This window comes from Silene latifolia, chromosome 8 (genome assembly GCF_048544455.1).
Source record: "Silene latifolia isolate original U9 population chromosome 8, ASM4854445v1, whole genome shotgun sequence".
Classification (NCBI taxonomy): domain Eukaryota; kingdom Viridiplantae; phylum Streptophyta; class Magnoliopsida; order Caryophyllales; family Caryophyllaceae; genus Silene; species Silene latifolia.
The window spans coordinates 18,315,380-18,330,050 of record NC_133533.1 but is presented as its reverse complement, the minus strand read 5'-3'; the positions used below and the strand labels follow the sequence as shown (position 1 = coordinate 18,330,050).

The 14,671-nt window shown below is 44.4% G+C and overlaps 2 protein-coding genes across 2 annotated transcripts; one reads left to right on the top strand and one right to left on the bottom strand.

The window, feature by feature from the left end:
- The first annotated feature begins 253 nt into the window (after nucleotides 1–253).
- On the top strand, nucleotides 254–2,551 carry LOC141596528 (nucleoside diphosphate kinase 1). Its single transcript, XM_074416728.1, has 4 exons — nucleotides 254–473; nucleotides 602–650; nucleotides 1,679–1,910; nucleotides 2,225–2,551. The coding sequence occupies exons 1-4, from the start codon at nucleotides 423–425 to the stop codon at nucleotides 2,337–2,339; spliced, it is 447 nt and encodes a 148-aa protein (XP_074272829.1). The 5' UTR covers nucleotides 254–422; the 3' UTR covers nucleotides 2,340–2,551.
- Nucleotides 2,552–12,664: 10,113 nt separating this feature from the next.
- Nucleotides 12,665–14,416, bottom strand: LOC141594800 (peroxidase 57-like). The gene is made up of 4 exons (XM_074414789.1): nucleotides 14,150–14,416; nucleotides 13,820–13,999; nucleotides 13,170–13,329; nucleotides 12,665–13,089 (listed from the first exon to the last, which is right to left on the bottom strand). The coding sequence occupies exons 1-4, from the start codon at nucleotides 14,414–14,416 to the stop codon at nucleotides 12,665–12,667; spliced, it is 1,032 nt and encodes a 343-aa protein (XP_074270890.1).
- Nucleotides 14,417–14,671: the final 255 nt, after the last annotated feature.

Below are 14,671 nucleotides of genomic sequence, written 5' to 3'. Positions count from 1 at the left end.
CCGACCCTATTCAACCCAATGTTTATTATCGCAAACTGATTATTATCCCGAAATAAGTTGAAAATGACCCAACAAAACCCGAATATTACAAAGCCCAACAACCAAAAATCGACCCAATTAATCCGTTTGCCAAGTCTACCCTCAAGTGAATAAGAGTTGAAATTTATTTACATCTTCAATTGACAAGAGTCCTTAGTAAATTCAACTACTAGTAAAGTCCGACACAAAAACAAGGTAGAAAAGTCTAGTTTCCCAAACGAATATTCCAACCTCTGGAGCACAAAATTAGGGTTAGAGAAGTCCACAAATCTTCCTACAACACTATATAAACCTCAGAATTCCTCGCCGTTGTTTTCTCCTCTCACCAACATTCTAATACATAAACCCTTTTTCTCAGCAAAACAAAAAAACATAACATAAAAATGGAGCAAACATTCATCATGATCAAGCCTGATGGTGTCCAAAGAGGACTGGTCTGTTCACTTTCTACTTATTTTTCTCTTAATTTCCTTAGATTGTAGTTGGGTTTTTATTAAATTTTAAATAATGAATTGGGTTTGGTTTAATTGCTAATGTGAGTTTGTTTGATTGATTTGTATAGGTTGGTGAAATTATCAGCAGATTTGAGAAGAAGGGTTTCTCCCTAAAAGGTATAATTTCCTCTGATTCATGTAGTTTCAGCAATTTTTTAATTGTATTTTAGATTTAGTATTTGAAGATTAGAATGGTAGTAAAGTTGTAATCTTGATGATTGACTCAATCTGAGTTCATTGTTTTTTTGAATTAATACAATTTGGTAAAGTTGTAATCTTGATGCATGTATTAATCTAAATGGATTTAGTATTTGAAGATTAGAATGGTAGTAAAGTTGTAATCTTGATGATCTACTCAATCTAAGTTCATTGTTTTTTTGAATTAATACAATTTGGTAAAATTGTAATCTTGATGCATGGATTAATCTAAAGTTGGTAAAGTTGTAATCTTGATCGAGTTAATCTAAGTTGATAAAGTTGTATTCTTGATGGGGTTGCTCTAATCTAAGCTAAGTTGTAATCTTGATGCTTCAGTTAATCTAAGTTCATAAAGTTGCAGTCTTGATGCTCGAGTTACTCTTATTTGATAAAGTTGTAATCAGTCGGTTAATCCGAGTTGATCAAGTCGCAATTTTGATGATTGCTTTAATCTAAGCTCATAAATTTGTAATCTCGATGCTCTAACATGCCGTTTTTTCCCTTATTCTGGAGTAATGTTATTTTGGTTTGGTCAAAGTCAGAAGCTTGATTTATTTGTTTGGTTCTTCAGCTTATCCTATGATTTATATGTGATCTGTATTATGTTTGTATTTGACTAAAGTTGAAAGATGGATCCATCACTAGTCATAGATGCTGGAATATGTTTCAAATTATTTTCACGCGGATTTCGCGTTACTCCCTAGATTTCACTCAATTAGCTACATTTTTAAAAACTCTCTCATAAGTAAGCAAATGGGATAGTGGGGTTAAATAGGAGGGTTTGAATAAATTTGTATTAGCTTTTGGTGTTCTGGAGTTGGATTATTTGTGTGCTGACTCGTGTTATGTGCACAATACAATGGAGTTAAATAGGAGTGTTTTAATTATACTTGTGTGCAGTTTGGGTTGGTCCATAATTTGATTTCTGGCTTTTGGTATGTGTGTAGGTTTGAAATTTATGAATGTCGAGCGCACTTTTGCTGAGTGTCACTATGCCGACTTGTCTGCCAAGCCCTTTTTCACTGGGTTGGTTGATTACATTATTTCTGGACCTGTTGTTGCTATGGTCTGGGAAGGCAAGGGTGTTGTCGCCACTGGCAGGAAGATCATTGGAGCTACCAACCCTCTAGCTTCTGAGCCGGGCACCATCCGTGGTGATTTCGCCATTGACATTGGAAGGTACTATTTATTTCTGATTGTTTCATGATTATGTTTACTAATGTAATCTAATCCATTCTGGTTAATCAAGTTTTTTTTTCTGTCGAATCCTTGAGTATCATGCCATTAGAAACTTTAGATCATCCACTATTTGACAAGAGTATTGTTTCATTAAGCAAAATCCAGCCGAGAACATGTTTTGATGATGTGCTCTTTCTTTTGTGCTTTAGTCCGAATTATCTCATTATCTTGAAGTCTTTATTCAGCAATAGATGGCATACATTACCTCCATCTACTCCACGTACAAACAACTGATAAACTAATAATTTCTGCAGAAATGTCATCCACGGAAGTGACGCAGTTGAAAGTGCAACCAAGGAAATTGCTTTGTGGTTCCCAGAGGGCACTGTCAGCTGGCAGAGCAGCCTCAAGTCATGGATCTACGAATAAATTTTGACGCACTAAAGCTTCTATAGTGGCCACCGATCACCCGCGGCTGTTTGCTCATTTATAGCTATGTTGCTTCTAGTTTTTTTAAAAATGTTTGGCAGAGTGAACTATGTTTGACTTGATTTACTTATGGTTAAAACTCTGGCTTGTTTCTTTGGTGTGACATTATCTATGGTCATTTGGTTGTTGCAATGAATTATGTTTTCTAAGTATAGCACGCCTTAGTTCTCAACTCCAAATCAGACAGGCCACTTCCCTGAGATCAGAGTCATCAGACTGCTTCAACGTTGCGTGTCTTGTTAGTGTACCCCCAGGACGGTCACATACATGATACATCTATAAAGCTATTGGATCCTTGATGAAGTTGGCACTTGGCCAGAGTGTTTGAGAGTAGACAACTTGACAGTTGACACTATACGAGGACGGAACTTCATTAAATCTTTGCTTGAAGGCTGAAGTATCCAAACTGTTTGTGGCTTTGGGGACTAATAATTTAATAAAACAGTATAGTGCTCTTATCTTGTGGCTTTGAAGAACAAGTCCACATTGACGCTTAATTTTAGCGCGGTTTACAAAGCCTTCTGTGTTGTCCCAAGCACTCAAACCTATGGTTTGTGTCTCAAGAATTCCCGTCGTGACTAAGACCGTAGTTGGCCACCTCTGGTACCAATGCGTAGAGGTGGAAAGTGGGTCAATTGGGTCGAGTTAGGTCATTTTGGGTTTCGGGTCACTTCGGGTTGGGTCACTTTCGGGTATGGGTCATTTTGGGTCGGGTCGTTTTCGGGTTAATGATTAAAACACTTTATATTGATTAAGAAATATTATTTTGCAAATTTAACTATTTATTAGGAAAGATGGTAATCAATAAAACTCTATTTTGCTGCATATAATATTAATATGACTCAGTACTTGTCATTTCGGGACATTTTGGGTCACATTAAGTCATTTTGAATCGGGTCACTTATGGGGTCGGGTTTTTCGGGAGAAGGTGGTCCTGGCCGAGAGAGCTAAGGTTGAGTCTGCCTTGGCCGATGCCGCTAAGCTGTGGGAGGAGAGAAACAAATTTGAGGGCGGTTATAAGGCCATGGTTGAGCAGAGGGAAAAATGGAAGTCCCTGCATTTGGCCGAGGCGAAGGAGCATAAGGGCACAAAGGCTATCCTTGCTCAGAGAGAGAAGGATATTGAGATGCTGAAACCGTCATCATCCCCGAGATGTGTGCCGATGCGGGACCAAGTCAAGATGCTACCAGGGATGCGATTAAAGAGCTCCTTCCCGAAGGCACCTTTCCGTGGCAAGATTTTGACAAAGCTTGGATGAGAAGGCGGCGCTGCGGAGGCCAAGGCATGCGGCCGAGGCGAAGGCGGCGAAGGTCGCTCGGAAGCTGCGGCCAAGGCGGCCCAGGATGCTAAGGTGAAGGAGGCTAGAGAGGAGGCTGAGAGGGCAAAGGCAAGTGAAGCTGCCAAGTCGTCCTCTGGGCCGCCCACCATTGGTGATGTTGCTCTCTGCTGGGGCGAACAAAGAACAAGCATAGGGAGACGGGCGGTCGTCACCGATTCACCCGGCCCTTCGGACGGCCCGGTTCGGGGCCAACTATCGAGCCTTTCCTCCCTGCCATCCTTTTGGCGCTTCATGTCTTAATGTTGTAATCTTTTGTTGTTCCTTCTTTTTTTGTTAAACTTTGGTAGGTTGTGTTTAGGCTATCCCTATGGGGACGGCCGTCGACTTTGTTTTGCCTCACTTGTAAACATTTTTAATAAAGTTTGTTTATTTGCCTTCGGCTTAGTCGAGGCTTTGATCTCATCCTCCATTAAGTTGTCTTCTTACGTTTTTAAACATATTGAGCGCTTTTTCGTTTTACCTTCGGCTTGGACAAGGCAGTTAGATTGCGTATCTCAACTGTACTTAAACGTTTTTAGCATATTGGTCGTGCCCTCCTGCTGCACCTGAACAGGCCGAGGTAGCAAGGTTCACGTTTCCCAATTTGCTTAGCAACATGTTGGCATGTCGGTCGCTTCCTCCTCCACTACCGGCTTTGGCCGAGGCAGTCAGATTTGCGCTTCCCAACTGCTGTTGTAAACATGTTAGCATATCGGTCATTTCCCCGTCACTCCCGGCTTTGGCCGAGGCAATCGAGGTTACGGCTCGACTGCATTCGTATCTATAGACATATTGATCGCTTCCTCTGCCACTCCCGGATTGGCCGGGGCAGTCAAATTTGCGTTTCTCAATCGTACTTATACGTTCTTAAGCATGTTGGCGCTTTCGAGTATCAATCGCATTTGTAGTGATTGCCGGCTTTGGCGTGGCGTCTACTAGTGATGTTGCCGGCTTTGGCCGTGGCGTCTACTTTGGTACGACTACGGAGAGGACAAGCATTTCGATGGAAAACTTGGATCACTCTTCATAAGATATAATCACGCGTTGGGGTGCCCACAACGGTCTCGGACACCTCCGCCGCTATACGAAATATTTCCTAAGGTTGTACGTGTTCCGGTGGCTCATTAGAGGCACACCCTCCATGTCCGTCGGGTATGTCCCCGACCTCATTTCCTCAACTACCCTGTAGGGTCCTTCCCAGTTGGCCGTCATCTTACCATGGAGGTTTCCTTTATTGGTTGCGGCCGACTTTCTCAGGACTAGATCTCCTACTCTTAAGTCCCTTTTGTGGACCCTACGGTTGTAGGCTCTTCTCATTCGGTTTTGATATCTTTTGCCAAGTTGAGCCGTGCCGTATCTCGACTTTCTTCGACCGTGTCTAGGGAGGCTCTCGGGCCTTCTTCATTTTAAATGCAGGTTAAAGGTTTGCGTTACGAATGCCGCACCGCCGCTTCAATTAGCGGGGACGGCCTCGGACCCATAGACTAGGTGGAATGGACTGCCACTGTTGCTTCTTTCTCCGTGGTTCGAAGGGACCACAGGACGCCGGGTAGTTCATCAGCCCATCTTCCCTTTAGATCTTCAACCTTCTTTTTCAACCCGTTCAGGATTGTTTTATTAGCTGCTTCCGCCTGCCCGTTGCTCTGAGGGTGGCAGACGGAAGAATATGCAAATTTGATACCGAGCTCCTCCAACCAATTCATCACCATGTCGCTCCAAAACTCTCGGCCGTGGTCAAATACAATGACTTGGGGTAACCCAAAACGAGTTATGATGTTCTCCCAAATCACCTTCCTTACGGCCACCGTGGTCTTGGCAGGTACCGCGACAGCCTCGACCCATTTGGTGAAGTAGTCAACGGCGACAATCAGGTACTTCCTTCCTCCGGAGGCCGTCGGAAATGGTCCTAATAAATCAATCCCCCACTGTGCAAATGGTAGGGGACTGAGTATTGGTTGCAGGTCTCGGGAAGGTGCATGTATTACCGGAGCATGCATCTGACAATTCTTGCACTTCTTGGTTTTTGCCCTGGAATCTTTCAGCATGGTAGGCCAGAAGTAGCCGGCCAGAGAGCTTTGTGGGCTAGCGTTCTCGCCCCCATGTGGTGTCCTCAGATGCCTTCGTGAATCTCTGTAAGTATAAGCTCCGCGTCGGCTGGACCGACACATTTCAAGAGTGGTCTTATTACGGACCTTCTGTACAATTCGTCTTCGAACACTAAGTATCTTGCAGCGATCCTTCTTATCTTCTGAGAGAGACTGCGGTCCTCCGGTAACTCTTTTGTCAGCTTGTATTTCATTATCGGAGTCATCCACGTCGTCTCGGCTTCGATGTCGCCCACCATGCCGACGGTCTTAGTGATACTTTTAGCATTTCTGATATCCACCAGCACGGTTCGACTGACATTTTTGGTGCTTGAACTGACAAGTTTTGAGAGAGCGTCGGCTCGGTTGTTCTCAGACCTGGGGATGCACTGTATTTGGAAGGATTTAAATTTTGAGGTGTCAGCTGTTACCCTCTCTAGGTACCTTACCATCCCATCGTCTCGAGTCTCATACTTTCCTCGGATTTGATTAGTCACTAAGAGCGAGTCTGTTTTCACCACAATATGCTCCGCCCCGGCAGCTCTAGCTAACTCAACTCCAGTTATCACCGCCTCATATTCGGATTCATTATTTGAGGCCGGGAAGGTAAACTTCAAGGCGTACTCAAACTCGTCTCCGTTAGGGCTGATGATAAGAATGCCGGCTCCTGAGCTGTTCGCCGTGGAGGACCCGTCGGTATATACTTCCCACACGCCGGGATGTGATTCTTCTTGATATGTGCACTCGGCCAGGAAGTCTGCAAGCGCTTGCCCTTTATCGAAAGCCTCGGCTTGTACTGAATGCCAAAGCCAGAGAGCTCCACTGCCCATTTGATAAGTCTGCCGAATTTTTCGAATTTTTCTAATGCTTTCTCCAATGGCTGGTCGGTTAAGACCGTCACGGGATGTGCGTCGAAGTAGGGTTTTAGCTTCCTTGCGGCAACGACGACGGCGAGGGCTGCCTTTTCGATTAAAGGGTAATTTCTTTCGGCGAGTGTATGGTGATAAAGTAAATTGGGTATTCTTTGCTTATTTTCTTCCTCGACGATTACGACCGATCGTGGGCGAGGTAAATGCTAAGTATAGATATAGCGTCTCCCCTAGCGTACGTGCGGGCGACAGTCGGTAGTGTCAGAAGGTGGGCTTTCAGTTGCCTGAAAGCCGTGCTCTGTTCCTCCCCCCAGCTAAAGTCTTTATTCCCCTTTAGCACTTTAAAGAACGGAGTGCTCTTGTCGGCCGACCGAGAGATGAAGCGGGCAAGAGCCGCCATCCTTCCGGTCAGCGTCATAACCTCTTTTCGATTTCTCGGCTCCGGTAGGTCTAGTATCGCTTGGACTTTCTCTGGATTGGCATCAATTCCCCTGGCGCTGACAAGCACGCCGAGGAACTTGCCGGCCCAGACACCGAAGCTGCATTTCTTTGGGTTAAGATTCATTTTATATTTCCTTAGTGAACAAAATGTCTCGCTCAAATCAGCCAAGTGCTCGCTGTCAGACTTGCTTTTTACAATAGCATCGTCGACGTAAGCCTCGATGTTTCGCCCTTTTTGATTTTGGAACACTTTGTCCACCAACCTAGTGTAAGTTGCGCCAGCGTTCTTCAAACCGAACATCATTTTATACATGTATGTGCCGTGAATGGTGATGAATGCGCACTTAGGCATATCTTCCTCGGCCATGAATACCTGATGATACCCTGAGAAGGCGTCTAGCAGGCTTAGCATAGTGTAGCCTGCCGTGGCGTCAATTAAACTATCTATTCGAGGCAAGGGATAGCATTCTTTAGGGCACGCTTTATTAAGATTGGTAAAATCAACACACATCCTCCACGCCCCTGACGATTTCTTCACCATTACAACATTTGCTAACCACTCAGGGTAAGTACAAGGCATGATAAAGCCCGCCGCTAATAATTTGTCTACTTCAGCTTTGATGGCCTCATCCTTCTCGGCCGAGGAGTTCCTCATCTTCTGCTTGACAGGCCGAGCGGTGGAGAGTACGTTCAGCTTGTGAACGATCACTTCCCGGCTCACGCCTGGCATCTCGGCAGCTGAGTATGCGAAGACATCTTTGTTCTTCCTCAGCAGGTCTAGGAGATCAGCTCTGAATTTTGGCTCTAGGTCGGCACCGACAGTTACGGTGCGCTCTGGGTCAATTTCCACTTCCTCGGTCTCAGCTCCTTCGACCATGCCGACATTAGTGTCCATCGGTTCGCGTTCCTGCTGCAAGGATGGGCTCTTCCCTTTCTCCGATTTCTTCGCCACTTTGAGGGATTGCATGTTGCACCCCCTGGCAGACACTTGGATATTGACGATTTCGTCTCTCTCGTCCTTTGAGACGAGCTTTTGTGCTTCCCCCCGGTCCGAGACGTACATCAATGTCAGGGCCCGGATGGACATCACTGCACCGGTCTCGCTCAAAATGACCCGGCCTATGAGGACATTGTAGGCAGACGAGCCATCAATAACCACGAACTCAGATAAAACATTTTTGGCCGCATCCGCTTGGCCGAACATCACCGGCGATCCCGATTGACCCCGGGGTACCAGGCCGGCCCCGGAGAAGTCAGTATAGCGGGTTAGTGCGAGGGCTCGGTCTCCAATCTTCAGACCGAGATTAAGAAAGCACTCCCTGAACATGATGTTCGTGTAGGCGCCTGTGTCAATCAGGTACCTTTTGACCAAGTGGTTGGCTATATCCAGGTGGACTACAAGCGGGTCGCTGTGCGGGGCGATGACTCCTTCATAATCCTTCTTTCCGATGGTTATATCGGGGATGGTGGATGCGGGGATCGCTGTTTTAGGCACAAAGTTGATGTCTTGGTACAACTCATTTAGGTGCCGTTTGTGCCCATTAGCTGACCCACCGTTCTCGTTTTCCCCGATGACAACCTGGATCACTCCCATCCGTTGGAATTCCGATTTTCTATTCGCCCCATCGGCGCTTGTTCCTGGGCCTCCAGCTACATACTTGATGAGGCTCCCCTTTCGGATTAGCTCTTCGATGGCGTTCCTTAGATGTCGGCAGTTGTCATTTTTATGGCCGGTGTGGCCGCGGTATTCGCAAAACTGGCTTGTGTCACCGTCCCCCCTCGCCTTGGGGGGCCTTGCCCACTTCTGTCCATCATTCTTGCTTAGGGTGAAGACCTCGGCTGGAGAGGCGACCAGGGGGGTGTGACTGCTGTACCGCTTTTGGTTGTACGGTCCCGAACTCCCCCCGGCGCCCGCCGAGTGCTGTTTCCTATTAAATCTCTCAGGTCGTGACCTATTCCCGTCACGGCGTCCTTCATCTACGTTGTCCCGGCGGCTCTTCCTCTCTGGGTGCCCAGCTTCACTGTGGCCTACCCAGGTTTTGTGATAGTCCTCCACCTTTACGGCTCGGTCGGCCATCTTTCTGGCGGAGTCTAAGTTGAGGTCCTCGCACTTGATCAGCTCGTTTTTAAACTCGCCTTTCGGGAGGCCTTTCATCAGCGCGAAGGCCGCCAGTTCGGTGTTCAGCTCACGGATCTGTTGAACCTTAGCGTCGAACCTTTTCACATAGCTTCGGAGGGACTCGTCCTCCCCCTGTCGGATAGTTAGGGGATCTGATGTTTCCACGGCCCTTCTCTTGTTGCAAGCATACTGGGCTATGAAATTGTCTCTCAGGTCGGCATAACAGTATACCGAGCCATTAGGTAGCCCCTTGTACCAACTCTGAGCCATCCCATGTAGGGTCGTTGGAAAGACTCGGCACCACACCTCATCAGGCTGCTCCCATACCGACATGTACGACTCTAAAGCCTCGGCATGGTCGGTCGGGTCACTATCCCCTTTGTATGATATGGGCGGCAGCTTCAGCTTAGTCGGCACATGGACCTCTAGGACATAGGTACTGAGGGGCTGTCTGACCACGTGTCGAATGACACGCGGCGATCGGCTCCTCGCAACCTTAGTCCGGCTTCTCTCCCTCTGGCGGGAAGGGCTTCTTGTCTGACTTTGGTGAGTCGGACTTCTTTCATTCCTTCGGGCGAGGCCTCGTTGTTGCCGCCGCGTGGCGCTGTCCTCCCGCGAGTGGGGGAAGGACTCGGAGTCTCCGCCACTGGCACCACGGGCTCTGCCGGCGTCCTAGCATGCCCAGCTCCTTGTATCGCTCCGGTCAAGTTGTTCGGAGTCACTTTATGGGCCCTGGTCACCTGTGGATGCGCTGCCGTCACCGTCGTCGTGACAGGGGTGATCGGCGTACTACCCATCAGGTCCAGGAATAGCTTTAACTTGGCCGCATCGACCACATGTCCCATGACGATGACTTGGTCGGTCGGCAGCGGTGTTTCTGGCTCTTTCGGCATCCCGAACATCACCGCTCGATGACTCGGCGGTGGGGGATCGCCGATCTCGGAATGCGGAACGTGTCATCCTGGAAGAATGCAGTTCCTTCAATCACAGTTTCTTGTTGCTTTGACATCTTCTTAGCTCGCTGAATGGTTTTTTTTTTTTGTAATGTAGGTGACTAACTTTTAGTACGCTTTCCCACAGACGGCGCCAATTGTTCCGGGTGTAATTCCGAAGCAGGATTGTGACCACTTAAGCTTGTAGAATGATGTCGTTGCTCGTCTCTTCCTTCCTCTCTTTCCTGTAAAGATAAACAAACTGAGGGCTCGGCTTGGGGCCGAACGTACTCACTCCGACGCTCAAGTCAGTAAACTTAGAGAGATAAGTTGTATGTTAACTTGGCAAAGTATATTGTAGAGAGATAAGGGAGTTTATACCAGGTTTTCCAGTTAGTTTTGGATCGTTTTCTCAATGAGAGATGTGGAGTATTTATAGACTTTCACCTTTTGTCACGTAGTGGCCAAGTGGCATAGCAGGTGGAAAGACTGTCTTGCCCTCGGCCGAGGGACCCATGACAGGCCGGCAGGCCTGGTTGACTCCATGCCGAGGGGACTGGATGTGAGTACGCGGATATGCCTCTCGGCCGGCTAGTTGCCTAGCCGAGACCCAAGTGACAGGCCGACAGGCTTCGTCGGTTAGGTCGCTTTTCCTTTGACTTGTTGTCTTTTGGCTTTGACCTTGGTCAATATGTTGACTCGGTCAGCAGGTGCAGAATATGCCCCATCAGTAATATACCGTAATTAGAATAAAATAAGTTATATTATTATGGTTTCCTATATAAGGAGATGTTAGAACACATTTGGTTGATGATGCCAAGTTTCATTTGTTATTTAATTGTTTGTCTCTTAGTTAAGTTGTTTAGCAAAATTGAAGCTATTGATGATCAATCAAAAAGTCCACGAGCTAATCAAAGTAACAAGATGATCAAGATGAAAGACAAGTCAAGAATGACCATTGCCTAGAATGAATGTTGTAAACGAGGTAGTTTAACATATCCTCTTTTTCGCATTAGTGATTGCAAAACCATGCAACAGTCCCTGTGACTGTTGCATCACGGTTTCTGGTACTAACGTATGGAGAATTTTCGGAAAAATTCACAAGTGTTCAAAACCTTTCAAAAGCTTTATTGTGTTATAAAGAAATATCATTTTTCAAATCTGAAGAACAAATGAGAACAAAAAGGATATTCTTGCAAGCTAAATAAAGATGTCAATCCTATTAATGCAAGTGGATTCTCATGCTAAAAATGGGTCTTTTGCTTTTTCCATTTTGGGCGAAATTGTGAGTTCCCATAAATTTTATGGGAAACACTCTTTGCTTTGGAAAAATGCAGCTGCCTTGAGCCTTGCAACTTGATTGTTCTTCTTTATTTTTAAATGATAAACAACTTACAAACCCATGGATATTAGAGTGTAGAAGTGTTAAATAAAGATCCTTCTCTTACACACTTCTTCCTTCTATAAATAACCATCTCATTTATCATTTATTGCTAAGACTTTTCAGAACACTCATTGTAAAACATTTGCAAAATCATTTCAGCATTTTAAGCTTTGTTCTTCAAATATTTGCAAAACCGTTTTCTGTTTTCAAAAGTCTTCACTTGTTTTTCAAAGCTCTAAAATCTCCAAGTATCAGTTCGCTTTACTGTTGCATAAAAAATATGTTCAATGATTTTCGTATTTAGGTCTTAATTGTAATCTCCATGTTCTTAAGTGAACCACTGAGATTCTAACTCTATAAACCGTTGAGATAGAACTTTAAGTCTTGAAGCGGAGTAGCTTTGAGTAAGGGAAAGTCTTGAAGCGGAGTAGCTTCAAGCAATTGCAACCGGAGTAAGTTGGCGAGTTATTTTCATTGTAAGGGGTTTAGTTAAGTTTGAGTAAATTTCTAAACAAGCAATATAATAAAATAACTGTTGGACGTAGGCTCCGGAGTAGGAGCTGAACCAATTTTTTAAACATCGTCTTGTTTGTTTATTTACTTTTACATTCGTTTATCCTTTGCATTTTTATCTACCTATCTCGTTGCCAGTGCTGTGCAACAGTCCATCATACTGTTGCATAGACCTGCTGTACCGCTTGTGAACTTACTATCCATTAAGTTTCTCAAGTTAGTACTTAATAGTTTTTACTTGTGTTTATTTTTAACCAAGTAAACGAGAAATTTTTTAAAAGGTACACTTAATTCACCCCCCCCCCCCCTCTTAGGTGTTCAATCGTTCTTAACTCTTCAGGAGATCTTACGAGTACTATAAATACGGTACGATTGTAATTGTGAAAACACGAACAATTATCAATAATATCACAACCGCTTTAAGAATTTCTCCCTTCTCCGATTCTATTAAAAACAATTCAAAAAATAACAACCAAAATATCAAAAGATAGTATTCCCTCTGTCGTAGTCAATAATTTTCCTCTGACTTTACGAGATGATACTGAGCTTATGGACCGAAATGGAGGGAGTAGTCCATAACCAGCTAGCACGGTGGGGTGGTCTCGTTAATTGAATTTACTGCAGACCTTCCTGATGTTTCCATCAAGTCCAGTTTTGACATCAACGGCTTGCAATTTCACCATAGCTTGTGCCAATATAGCATTAAACAAGCCTTGGCTACCGGCGAAGCTACGCACCGTGTTTGCTGTACTAGGATCACGAGCTAGGGCTTGGTCGATTGTGAGGACTCCCCTTTGCTGTAATATTTGATGGAAGAAAGAGACGTCGAATTTATCGTCACTGTAATAATTTGAGTACCCTCCACTACCTTGGTCGAGTAAAACCGCTTCAGTTGATGTTTCGTATTGAGGACATTTTTCACTCAACTGCCATCGTAGGCTCCCATCCATCTCAGGGTCATATTCAGTATTACCGGGATAGAGACGGTTTTGGAATGTTCCGCAATGTGCAATCCCGACTGTGTGACAACCTACGCATTTTGTGTAATCATCAGTATTATGTTATTCACCACGCGTAGATTTCAGCTATCTTAACTAGTCGGGTACGTACCTATAAGAGCAACCATTTCCTCCAAAGAAAACCCTTTGGCCTTGAAGAATTCAAAACTTTGTTGCACGTTTACAGACGGTCTTGGAAGTTTCACATCTCCTGCATTTGATCTAGTTCCGTCCTTTCGCCCTGTTTGTACGGGGTAATTCGGCCCTCCTCCCTGTAAATATTATACTTACGAGTTAAATTATGAAAAAAAAGGGGATATTCATTCGTGTACGCCTGGATTTTTTCGTTTTTTAAGGTGTACCCTCGTTTTTCACAAAAAGACATTGACCGACAATAATTCTCTGTTACGAGTTCAGAAAACCGTAATTTTTTTTCAAACCAATTATCTCGTCAAGGTCTTGAATTTTAGAAAAAAATTCACCGCTTTTTGAACTTGTAACCGGTAGTTATGGTTGGTCAAACCTTTTTTAACGAATAAACTTTGACTGACCATAATTCCCGACTACGAGTTGAGACGTCGGTGAATTTTTTTTCAAACTGAAGACCTTTTAAAGACGGTCAATTTGAAAAATAAAATTATCGTATTCTAAACTTGTAGCCAGGAGTTATCAACGGTCAAAGTTTTTTTTGCAAGAAAATTAAAAGTTGAGGAGTACACGAGAAAATATCCCAAAAAAGAAAAGAATTTAAATGAACATTACCAGCTTGAGCACAGTAGTTGTAGCAATAGCGATGAGATCAGCGCAAGAGACGGTGTCAGGGCATATGGTTTCGACTTTAGCCTTCAAATCATCGAGGAAATCGTATTCCCTCACTCCGGCGTTAGCAGCATGGACTCTCTCGGTTGCACTTCCATATATCAGGATCGATGCATCACATCCCTTTCAAAGTCACATTACTAAATTAGTACGGATTCCGTTTTAAGGGTCGGATGTACGTACACGTTCTTATATATATATATCGACTGATCGAAGAGATTATGTTATAACAAAGAAAACAAAATATAGACAACAAATAAGGATGATGCTCACATTAACAAAACAATCATGGAATTGCATTCTGAGGAAAGCAGGAAGTGTAGTTTTATCGCTATAGAAATGTTCTTCGACAATGTGTTCAATAAACCCCTGAATGTCGATACTCTTATCGGGGCACTTCCCGCGGTAATACCCGACTTGCAACCCTGATATGGGTAGCTTATTAGTCAACTCACTCGGATCTAACCACCCGAACACTCCGACTTGACCCATTGCCAAGATTAACCCAGCAACTAATGCAAAACTTGTTACACTCGTCATTTTTAATTTTTTGTTTTGTTTTTTCGATTTTTGGTATAATTTTGAGTCGATTTGTGTCGATATATATACATGTTTGAGTTTAATTTGTTTATTACAATAATATGTATGGATTACTTGCTGTTATGACAATTATGTCTAGTATAGTAGTGGACAATCACGTAGTCGTTTAAATATGTGGAATGCACGAACCAGTAATTAGAATTTCAGATTATTATTATTAGTATTAGTATTATGGCCGGCTAATCAACCCTCAAG